Here is an 11488-nt window from a genome sequence, read left to right as displayed (position 1 = left end):
TAGGATCAAGGCTCCCACCGCAGCCACTGTGTGGGCAGCACGTGGGGGGCACGGTTTTCAGGTAGCACGACGCTGCTGCCCCATAAAGATGACCTCCGCCCCAGACCGGCTAGGACCTTTCCAATACGGGATTCACCCTTTTATTTTGTGACTTCGGCGAACGTTCACCGAGAAGCCGCGAGGCACCGCCCAGAGTGAGGCTACGGACTCCCCTTGCCGTAGGCTGTTGTGACGCTCACGTTAGGGACACCGGGGCTCAATCGCCAAACAGAACTTAGAACGTGAACGTCCCAGCGGCTGCAGGAGGCACCGCAAAGGCTCAGGCAGGGAGGGTGCAGATGGCCGGCCGCGGCTCCGCTGCCCAGCCCCTCCCTCGTCCCCCTCCCCTCCCCCCTCCCTCCCCACCCCGGGAAAAAGTCCTCAACGGCCAAGAGTTCTCTTAAGGCACCCAGGCCTGGGGCCGGAAGGGGCATCCGGGGACTCGCCAGGGGCCCTGGAGTCACACAGGTCTGTACCGCGGTCCCTGCCTGCCAGGGCAGCAGAGCCGGGCCCCAGCCTCTCCGCTCCGCGTGGGCCACACCCTTCCCCGCCGGGTCCCCGTCAGGCCTTCTGAAAAAGAGTCCAGTGAGCGGCGGCAGACAGGTGTATTTCGAGGTCTTGCTCCGCGTCCCCGAGCCATCGTCACGGAGCCTCCGGGTCTTGCCCCGCTGCCAGCCCCCCCACCCTGCGCGGCGCTGGTCCCTTACTCCTGCCGGTCCCTGCTCATCTCAGGGCTAAGCTGTACACGTGATAGATCTCGTCGGGAAGGTTCTCCTGGCGCTCCTGGGCTAGCAGGCTGAGGCCCGCGCTGCGGACGATCCTGTGGACCACCTCGAGGCCCCGGCACACGCTGCTGTCCACGTCATCCAGGATCACGCCCTCCTGGGCCATGTTGTCTTTGATGACAATGATGCCGTTGGGGCGCAGGCCCTGCTTGCAGCGCCGCAGGAACTCGGCCAGGTGCTGATCAGTCAGGTGACCTGGGGACCGCAGAGGCTGGGGTCACTCGGGAGCGGCACAAGCGTGTACCCGCCACTGGCCATTCCCTTCAGCTTCCCGACTCACTGAGCTCGCCCTCTGTGTGAACGCAGCCTCCCTGGCTCTTGGCAGCCCGGAGACGTTTACCAACCCCCAGGTGACGTAAGAGAAAACCGGCTCAGAAGTCACCCACCCAGGGCAGTCACAAAGCATGCAGCTGGGATCTCACCCTCACTGGGCGACTTCTGGGCCCTGCCCAACCCCACGTTCCACCCACCCCCGTCAGGCCTGGATTGCGGGAGCACACCAGAGTTGCTTCCCTTCCCTGCCCTAAAACTCCAGACAGGCTTTTTAGAAGCCCAGAATACAGGGCCGGGCCCAGTGTGTCCCTGGCAGGTCTGGAGTCCACCGCGGAACGGGTGGCCAGCTGCTGGTACGGTGGCCTGCGGCCGGGTCAGCAGCCCAGGAAGAGCACGTGGGGTGCGCCGTTGGGCTAAGTGGGTGCGGGAGGGGGCGGGAGGGGGCGGCAGGGCGCGGCTCGCTCTCTGAGCAGCAGGGACAGCCACGGCTTCGGTGCTTCCTCTTACTAAACACTGGGGTGCCTGGGTGGCTCAGTCAGCTAAGCGGCCTGACTCTGGATTTTGGCTCAGATCATGGTCTCAACGATTCGTGAGCTCAAGCCCCGCATCAGGCTCTGCGCCGACAGCTCGGGATTCTCTCTCTGCCCTTCCCCTGCACGCGTGTACGTGCTCTCTCAAAATAAACTTAAAAAAACTTACAAAAACTCATTCCCACTTTCTTCAATGTGCCTAAGTTCTTGCTCATTGACGTTTTTTCAACACAAAACTGCCCCCAAATGGGTCCTTTAACAGGTACTGACACAACACGGAAAGGGTACTTGCAGGGAATGTTTCCCACCGTCCTGGCGGACCCAGGGAGGACCAGAGAAATCCCCGCCGCCCCGCCTGCTGCAGGGGCCCCCAAGGCCTCAGGGCGGTGGGGGGCGGGGGGGACCCACCTCTGCCGCGGGAGGTGTGTGGGAGGTGGAGAGGGCCGCGAGAAGCTCACCTATCACCCACTGGATCCAGATGACGTCGTAGGAATTAGGCTCGGGGCTGAAGTCCTGGAGGCCGCAGCAGAAGTAGTTCCTCACCCTCTTGCCCTCCTCCCCCAGGTAGGTCTTGGCTTTAATCAGAAAGTCTTCGGTCACGTCCACCATATCCACCACTCCAAAGAGCGGCAGGAGCAGCCGCTTGGTGATCCGGCCTATGCCGGCTCCGCAGTCCAAGGCACAGGAGGTCCCCGTCTTGTTTGGGCCTTCCTAAGAAGCAGGGAAGGCACAGACCCCGTGAGGACGGCTCAGAAAGCCAGAGGGACCCTGTCCCCGTGAAGGGGCTGTTCCTCCCGAGCTCCCAGAGTTACTCAAATCAGAGGACCGGGCACAGGCTGGGGGCTGGCAGGCGTGGGGTCGTCAGTGGGTAGGAGCGCAGCACATTCTCGTCCCGGGCCACACGTTTCTAAGCTGAGAGCCAACCTGCACTTACAGGTGAGCGCCTGAATGGGTGCGTTTAATCCCTCTTACTCCCGAGACCCCGTTAAAACAACAGAACGTGAAAAGAACTCAAGCAGTGAGAGAATGAAAGGGCGGTCAGGGATTCTCACCCGTTTTCACAGACGTGGAAAGATGGAACGTGGGCGGGGGAACAGCAAGTAGCGTGGGGAGCACGCAGCCTCTGACGCTCACCAGGGGAGAGAGGAGGAGGAGGGGGAGGGCCAGGGAGATGCCAGCCCGGCACAGAGGAGGGCAGAGCGGGCGAGGGGGTGAGGAGCTGGGAGCCTGCCTTCAGCAGAACGGCCAACATCATGGCCCAGGGGCCCGCAAACTCGGCAAGACAGCAAAGGACTCGGCCTCGGCAGAACTGAACAGTTAAGGGGAGACTCCGTTCTGGTGTCCGGGAGCCCCGGCACGGCAGCCAGCGCCCGTCTGGCAGCCTCGAGACAGAGGCCCCGGTCCACACGCCACCCCCGCCCCAGCCTTTGAGGCCTGGGTCACTGACGCCAACAGCTGACCAGAGGCCTTGCGGGGTACGCATAAGAGGTGGCGCCCCGTGCAAACCAGGTGGGGCCGCCAGGGCGACATCCTCTGCTCCTGGAGAGCACACCAGACCTGCCTACCCTCAAAAACCTCTGCAGGAACTTCCGGGAGCTGCTGATGTCGATGCTGGAGATGTGGCCATACCCCCCGAGCATGCCGTCCACGGTGGGCGGGACTTCCTTCCAGTACGTCTTAGCCTTCGAATAGAACTGTTTCTCATCTTCGATCACCTCACTCGTCATGCTGTCACCAACCGACTCAGCTCAGGCACCAAACTCAGCAGCAGTGCCTCCTGAACAAGAAAAAGAGCAAGTCAACAAGGCAGAGAGCCCCAGTCTCACCTCCACGCTTCAACGGTCACACAACCCTGCCTGCTGCAGGGAAATGTCCAGTGTCCCCAAAACCGCGTATACGCGTTGGATGACAGGGCCTTGCCTCTTGTATTCAAGTCATTTTGCAAAGTTCCCTTTGTACCCGAGGAGGAGACCCAGAGTCCTGGGCTGCGAGTCCTTCCCTTACTGTACGTGACACCTGACCCGACGGCTTCTCACCCTCGGCTATAGAGAACCCCAATCTACACTTGAGGAAAGCAAAGCAAGGAACCCCAGCCTTCCACGGTGGACGTCCCGGCTGGTCCCGGGAGGGCCTGGGGGAGTCCACACACCTCCCTCCCTCTCTCTGCAGAGCACAGAATGAAGCTCGCTGTGGGGTCCGGTCCTTTGTTAACCGTGAGCCGGACCCTGTGCCAGGCGCTGTGCTGGGAACGGAGGAGACAGCCCCACGGAAACCGCCCCCCCGCACACAATGGCAACCGTGCAGGGCCGCAGACAAACACAAGGTGCGGGCGCGGCCCACCCCAGGGGAGGCACTGCCCCGGGGAGTCAAAGAAGGAATCCCTAGGGATGACAACACATCAGCCGAAAGGAAAGGTGAGGAAGAGCACACTAAGCCAACGGGCAAGCCTGCTCCAGGGGGAGAGGTGCGAACGGCGCACAGAGAGCCGTCGCGACTGGAAACACAGGGTCCGGGGGGACATGACATGAGACTCCTCCCTAAAGAGCAGTGAGCCTGAGCTACTCTAGGTTAAGCAGGCGGACGTGTTCTGGAAGGCTGTGTTGGCAGCTGTGTGGAATCCGGGCAAGAGTGAAAGCAGACAGGACAAGAGGGTGTCGGGAGAACAGGGGAGGGGCAGCTACAAAGCAAGAGCCGGCCGGGGGGCGGGGCCGGCCACTCAGGCCAGGGAGGGACAGAAGGGTCACACCTCTGCCGGGAGGCGCGGGCACTCTTCCGCCAGCTCACTACACACTTGCAAGTGCTGGTCTGGTTGCTCTGAGATAAAGCCCGGCCCTCAGAGAGCTTCCGGTCCAGCGGGAGACAGAAGCGAGTGGAACACAAGGCAGAAACAGGCCGCTTGCTGAGCCACAAGTGCTGTGGGAACTCAGAGAGGGGCAGATGGGTGGGGGGCAGCCGGGTTGGCAACCCGAGCTCGGCCCTCAAAGACCAGGAATGCTAGGCGGCCGGGGAGGGCACAGGCAGAGGCAGAGACGGCCTGGGCTGGCAGGAACGCAGACAGAGGAAGAGGGTGTTATGGGAGGGGGGCTCAGACAGGCAGACTGGGCCTGGATTGCAGGGGAGCCCCCCCGAGGACAGGTGAGGGGCGTGGATCTAGCCTGTTGGTAATGGGAAATCAACCAGCCGAGGGTTTCTCAAGGGCCCCAGGTGGGCGGCGGGACCATGGGCCCACGGGGACCAGCAGGAGCCGGGGCAAGGGGTGGCAGCACAGAAGCGAGACCAGACAGGGTCTGGGGCGGGGGCGGCGGTGCATGCTCCGCACGCGCACGCTTCCCATCAGCCACTGGATCGTCACGACCGACCGTGAGCCCGGCGCCACGATCACCCCGCCTCACCCCGCCTCACCCCGCCTCACCCCGCCTCACCCGGCAGTGCAGCGGGATCTGATGCAGAAGAGGGCTGCGTGCCTCACCCAGGGTCAAGAGGCCACGCTCCTCCCTCGTGGGCGGCTCATCCTCGGCACAGGCTCTCAGCCTGAGTGTCACGTGCTCAGAGGCCCTCCCTGACCAGCCCCGCCAAGGTGGCTTCCTCCAGCCCCCTGATCCAGTCCGCTTGCTGCCTCCAGAACGCGTACGTGTATCTGCGATTACACTGTTGCCTCCGCCCGGATGGAAGCTCCGGAGGCGTGACCGCACCTTTTCACCACTGTGTCCCCGGCACCAAGCCCACACGAGTCCCTTAGCGCAGGGGTGAGAGCCCCCCCATCCGCCACCTTTACATCACTCCACTGGGTGGCCGCTAAGTCGCTGACTCCTGGGACGCAGGGCAACTGAGGAAAGCCTCGTGTGGAACCCGGGGAGAGCGCTCGAAAACGAGAGAAAACCCCTAGATGGAGAACTACTTAAGGGTTCCGAGGCAAGTAATCAGACCAGAAGCAGGAATCTTCCAGACCAGGAATCTTCCAGAAGCAGCAGGCTCACCTCTGCCCAACAACTCAGGACTGCTCCTCACTGATGCCTCGGTGAGCCCTTTCCGGGCAACCCAGCCAGCAGGCAGGGCCACCAGGGGAGGGCCCTCCTCCCCACCCCCCTGGCTCCTTCCCGGACTCGGACGTCCCCCACGGACGAGGCCACACGCCGGCCCCCTGAGGAACCAGAAGAGAACCGACAGCTTCCACGTGCCCTAGCGGGTCCAGTTCTTAGATCTGTGACTGTCACCGTGTCCACCCTCTCGAGCCCTTCTGCGGCGCAGGGAGAGTCCTCCAACCCCCCTCAGATCCTCCAATCAGCTCTCGGGCTGATGTTCCAGCTCCGCTGTTCAGGTACGAGGGTCTGGGACCACAGTGAAGACAAGTTCCAACCACCGTGTCCATTGAAGAGCCCTTCGGGGGAGCAGGCCGGAGGGGCCCTGGTTCTAAATACGGCGTCTCTCCACGCTGGCTCGCCGCCACGTCCCACCCAGAAAGAGACAGCGGCACAGGGCTGGCAAGAACGAACTCTCGCTGCGACCCTGAGATACACGGTAAGCGAAGGAACGCAGAAACCTCCCGATACCCAGGAACGCCAGCTGTGGTAGAGTGGGCATCACTGCGGGCCCCGGGCGGGCCACTAGCCTGAACGTCACCGAGGAGCTGGGTTTGGGGGCCCCACAGCCACCACCACCCAGGAAGGACGGCATCGGCCAGCGGCGCCCCCACGCAGCGCTCACACGGGAGCCCGGCAACGCCGACCCTTCCCCACCAGCCCCCACCAGTCTTGGCGAACCGCTGGTTTCGCCCTCGCAGCTGTCTCCCCACTGGCCCGGGAGCTCCTTGGAGAACACCCGCGACACCCTGAGATCGACCCCTGTATCGCTCTCGAACCACACGCAGCACACAGGCCTTCAACAGAAAGTTCACTCCCACCAGCTGACCAGAATAAATGTGGGGCCCGACCCTCCCCTGGCGGTGTCTGCCTTTCCCCCCAGGAGGTAAGCTTCCTGGAGGCAGGGACATGACCTCACAGCCCCTCAGCGCAGCACCTGATACAAGGTGGCTGTCTGCTAGTTGGTTGTTGAATGACCCAAAGAATGAACCTCGTCTGGCCACAGTCATTTTCGACTTTTCAGAAAACCTACAGAAATCCAACCGTTCCAAACTGGGAACACTGAAGGCCATGACCGACAACGTGAGTTTTTTGCTTTACCGAAAGCTTTCCAACATGGTCTCTTTAAATGTCAAGGTTCTCTGAATAATCTAATTTACAAGAACTCCACTTACAGGCAGATTCTAGGAACAGGCCAGGGGAGGGACGTCTGGGCCGAGACATGGCAAGCATAATTTTGACATTTGTTCCAAAAGCTGATTCATTAGTAAACGTGACTCCGTGGGGCCCTGTCTACACTTTGTCTCCCAGCGTCCCGACTGGAGTGGGCAGGAGGTCCCTGGGAGCCAGAGGGAACAGTCGTCGGTCAAATGGCAGGAAGTCCCCCTATACTCTGCCCGGCGGGGGTGAGGGGCTGCAGGGCTCCAGGGCTAGGGAAAGGGCAGTCTGGCTCTGTGCGCACGCCAGGCGAGCCGGAAGAGGAAGAGAGGCCCTTTGCTCATAGTGGGCTCTGTCACCTCCTCTTTCCCTCCAAGGTGTTTAGGGTGACAGGTGGGCAGCCGCCCCAGCTACCACTTCTCCCAGGATCCCTGGAAAAGAACGGTGTCCGAGCCGTGCCGGTCAGTGCTTTGTGGAGGCATCACACCCTCTCTGCAAAAGCCTGGAGGCCACCGGAGGCAGGAGTCTGCCTGGAGTTACCTCCTCCCCCTTGCAGCCTGCTGGACAGGGCCTGCTCTCCCTGGATCGGTGACAGCAGCTGGACATAAGGGAATGGCAAGGTGCTCTATGAAAAAGAAAGCAAAGGAAGGAGAAAGAAGACCAAAAAAAAGGGGGGGGGGGGCAGTGGGGAGAGATTTAAAAACAAACTAAGGCTCTGGGACACCCGGGTGGCTCAGTCGGTTGAACGTCCGACTTCGGCTCAGGTCACGATCTCCCGGCTCGTGAGTTCGAGCCCTGCATCCGGTTCTGTGCGGACAGCTCGGAGCCCGGAGCCTGCTTCGGATTCCGTGTCTCCCTCTCTCTCTGCCCCTCCCCCACTTGTGCTGTCTCACCGTCTCTCTATCTCTGTCTCAAAAATAAATTCAAAAACATTTTAAAAAATTAAAAAAAAAACAACCAAAAAACCCAAGTCTCTGGTGGAGTCAAATACACCAGGTCTGAATCCTAGCTTTGCTTCTCACTGGCTGTGTTGTGTAAGCTCACATAAGACACTTCACCTCGGTTAAGTACACTTCTTTATCTATAAAACAGGAACAGCAATGCTGACGTCACAGGAAGGCTGGGATGATTAAAGGTGGGTATAAAAGCATCAAGTGACCCGTAGAGTGCCAGGCACGCATTATTTCTGCCAAATGAGATTCTCGTCAATTCTCACCGGCAATCCCAGAGATCAAACGAGATAAATACCCTGAAATGCCCTATAAACGGTAGAGCGTTGGACACACCTGAGGGATTATTACTGTTATGCTGGGTGGTGGATTCGGGACACTCAAACAGCTCTGCAGACCTGCAGGAGAGGGGAGTGGGACGCTATCTCTGTGACTCTATAGCTTCTGGTCGCCACCAAAGCGTTCCAACCCTCCCCCAGGCTCCCCCGTCTAGCGCTAGGAAACCATTCCACTAAGGGAGTGATGTGCCTTCAATGCACACAGGAAACCAGGAAGAGCACACGGAGGGAACCCAGACGTCTTACCACAGTCAAGGCCCTACCAGGGCAATGATTCTAAACGTCCAGACCGTCTGCAATCCTGCCCCACCCCACCGTCAGGGCCTCTGCCACCAGCTGTCTCTGTCCCAGAGACATCCCGCCGCGCTGACGGGCAGCAGAGCCCGGGCCTTTCGTTCGACCTGGCAGCCCCTCCGCAAACAGGCTGACCTTGGCTCCAAGGGCTCTTGGCTGGCGAGCTCTCTTCTGAGCGGCACCTGTGTCGACCGTAACTGGGGCTGGATCCAAGGTGAAATAAGATAGCGACTCCCATGCAGCGGGCACTGCTCTGTGCCCGGCTCTGACCTGAGCATTTTACTGAACCCTGACACCGACTCTCCGAGTGCCTGCTCTCCTTGTCCCCGCTTCTCCAGGGGAAACTGAGGCTCAGGCAGGGAAAGGGGCTAGCTGCGACCCCGGAAGGGCGTCGGGGGAGGGGCTGCCCCGTCCAGGCTCCGGGTGCCCCGGCCTTCCCCTTCCACCAGCCCCCAGCGACCCCCTCGTCCGACCTCCCCGGGACGCGCACGTGGGGCCCCGGCAGCTCGCGCCGGGTCACGTGACGAGCCGGGACCTCAGGGCGCCGAGGCAGTTGGCGGTCGGGGCCACCTCTCCCCCGCCGGCCGCCGCTCCGCCTCGCGCTACTCACCCCGGGTGGGGGCTCCCGGGACCCGGGAGAAGAGGACGAGGAACAGGAAGCCGAAGGGAGGGCGGCGGCGGCAGCGAACCCCCCACAAGCCCACCGCCAGCTCCGTCAGACCACGGCCAGACGCGACACCTCGCGGCGCGCGCTGCCTTTGTCCGCACACGTCACTTCCGGGCGCCCGGGGGCGGGGCCGCGACTAGCTCCGCCCCACGGCCGGTTTGCCCCGCCCCGGTCGGCTTTCTGGTTCCTGGAAGCACCTCTCAGTCTTAAAAGAGCCTGGGCGCCGCCGAGCCTCTCCTGCCTCCACTTCGTTAGGAGGCTGAAGGCTGGACTTTTAAAAACGAGCGTTCTGTGGGTTTTCCACCGGCGAGAAAGAGGGGAGGAGCCTCATTCCCCAAATCGTACCCATAACAATTTGCACCTTAAAATAATATGCAGAGCCAAGAGAGAGAGAAAGAAAAAAAGAAAAGAAGAAAAAGAACCCTTGATGGCGCCAAGGGGATGCTACCTCAATTAAGCAGAACAAATCCTTGAAGTTTCCATTCCAAAAAGCCTGCCCTCCCACAGGTTCCTCCCATGTGTAGAAATTCTGGAGGGATACCTGAAAGCAATCTTGATGGAAATATGATGGGTTTGCACGTGGTAGGCCCTGTGACCCTCTCCAAGGAGACCTCTTCTTCCAGACTGGCGTGCTTACTCACTTCCCAATGCTCTGAGTGTTAAATTTGTAGGCTATTGCCGGTGGAGCCTTCAGCCCTGTGCCTGCAGTGTGTTGTCAGTAAATAGACAATATTTATCATAAGTTCATTTTTCCTAAACTGACGTCCTGGTCTTAGATGCCTTCCTCTGGGCTTTGCACACAGGAAGTACTTCAGGTGTGTTTGCTCTAATGACATGAAGCTGGGGAGGGGGACAGGCTGCAGCTGAGTCCCCCAAATCTGTTTATGTATATATTATTTGGCATCCTCTCCAGAGTACTCCAAATCAGACTTGGTTCCCCTGGCCTGGGCCCCTCTCCCAAGCTTCATTTTCCATGGTCTCTAAGGGAAGAGGATAAATCCTGAACAATCTCAATTGCTGGATGTGGATTCTTCCTTTGGGGGCAGCTCTGAGCCCAGCTTTTCCAGGGGTGCCTAAAAATCCACCCCTACCTTTTTTTTGGATGGCTCAGTCGGTGGAGCATCCAACTTCATCAGGTCATGATCTCATAGTTCATGAGTTCGAGCCCCGCGTGAGGCTCTGTGCTGACCGCTCAGAGCCAGGAACCTGCCTCAGATTCTGTGTCTCCCTCTCTTTCTGCCCCTCCCCGCTCATGCTCTGCCTTTCAAAAATAAGTAAACATTGAAAAAAAAAAAAAAAAAAGAAATCATGTAGTTAGTCTGGTGTTCCTCATCCATTTTTTTAAAAAATTCATGTACTCTTAGAATAAACGTAAAAATTGTTCACCTTTCCAGGGAATAGATATAAAAAGATTCACCTTCCTGGGGTGCCTGGGTGGCTCAGTCCGTTAAGCATCTGACTTTGGCTCAGGTCATGATCTCATAGTTCATGCGTTCGGGCCCCGCATTGGGCTCTGCGCTGGTGTGGCGTATGCTTGGGATTCTTGCTCTCTCCATTCTCTCTGCCCCTCCCCTGCTCATGCTTTCTCTTAAGATAAATAAACTTAAAAAAAAAAAATGTTCACCTTCCCCACTCAATATTCCAACTTCCCAGGGAGGTACACCCTTCCATCCCTGGTTGAAGAGTATTTGCAGAAAATGGAAATACATCGGCTATGATACTTCCTCCAGGCCGACTTGTAAAATTGTCAAATTATACCATGCCAGTGAAATTGCTGGGCCAAACAATCCTTCTCCCCCACTCCAATTTCACAACTCAAGCTTCTCCCCTGCCTCCTCCCAGCCAAGAGTCACGGATGGGGTCCAACAGTCTGTCTTACCACGGAGCCCTGAGAAAGGACAGCTTGTCCAGCATTTTGAACCAAATAGAAGCAGAGCCTGGACTGGAAATCAGTTCTCTTGGTTTCCAAGCCCACTGCCTTCTTACTGCCCAGCCTTCCAGTGGAAGCTGGGCTTCCAGACCTACTTGACCCAGCCCAAACTTGACCCACCTGGGCCTCCCAAATCCAGAGAGGGTAGCGGAACCCTGGCGTTTCCACCGCTGGCTTGGGCCCGGCTGCCCTGGTCAGGAGTCCCACCACCCCCTTGTGCGGGCAGCTTTGGCTTTCTGGGCACAAAGCCCCACCCTCTGTCTCCAGGCCTGAGAGACCATCGCTCCTCACATGGCCTTGGGTGAGGGGCGGATCACAATGACCCTGAAGAGGCCCAGGAGGGAGGCCTGGAGGGAGAGCAGGGAGGGTCCAGCAGATGGACCAGGCCGGGAAGATGGGCTCTCTCAAGGACCAACCCACCAGTTAGGGGGCTCCAAACTCAAGG

At 59.6% G+C, this 11488-nt stretch overlaps 2 protein-coding genes across 6 annotated transcripts; both read right to left on the bottom strand.

Moving 5' to 3' along the window:
- Positions 1-110: 110 nt before the first annotated feature.
- Positions 111-11310, bottom strand: NTMT1 (N-terminal Xaa-Pro-Lys N-methyltransferase 1). 5 transcript variants are annotated; one of them, XM_006939549.5, is made up of 4 exons: positions 11164-11310; positions 3193-3404; positions 2086-2338; positions 111-1019 (listed from the first exon to the last, which is right to left on the bottom strand). In XM_006939549.5, the coding sequence occupies exons 2-4, from the start codon at positions 3352-3354 to the stop codon at positions 763-765; spliced, it is 672 nt and encodes a 223-aa protein (XP_006939611.1). In that variant the 5' UTR covers positions 3355-3404; positions 11164-11310; the 3' UTR covers positions 111-762. The 5 variants fall into 5 exon arrangements, with proteins under 5 accessions (XP_006939611.1, XP_023098598.1, XP_003996013.1 ...); XM_023242830.2 differs by lacking the exon at positions 11164-11310 and adding an exon at positions 9655-9791; XM_003995964.6 differs by lacking the exon at positions 11164-11310 and adding an exon at positions 9057-9219.
- LOC123381525 lies at positions 3411-7614 on the bottom strand. The gene is made up of 2 exons (XM_045042754.1): positions 7224-7614; positions 3411-7045 (listed from the first exon to the last, which is right to left on the bottom strand). Exon 2 carries the CDS (start codon positions 6777-6779, stop codon positions 5838-5840), a length of 942 nt encoding a protein of 313 aa, XP_044898689.1. The 5' UTR covers positions 6780-7045; positions 7224-7614; the 3' UTR covers positions 3411-5837.
- Positions 11311-11488: the final 178 nt, after the last annotated feature.

Source organism: Felis catus, chromosome D4, assembly GCF_018350175.1.
Source record: "Felis catus isolate Fca126 chromosome D4, F.catus_Fca126_mat1.0, whole genome shotgun sequence".
Classification (NCBI taxonomy): Eukaryota; Metazoa; Chordata; class Mammalia; order Carnivora; family Felidae; genus Felis; species Felis catus.
Note: the sequence above shows the minus strand (reverse complement) of the source record. Positions and strands in the feature narration are given on the sequence as shown.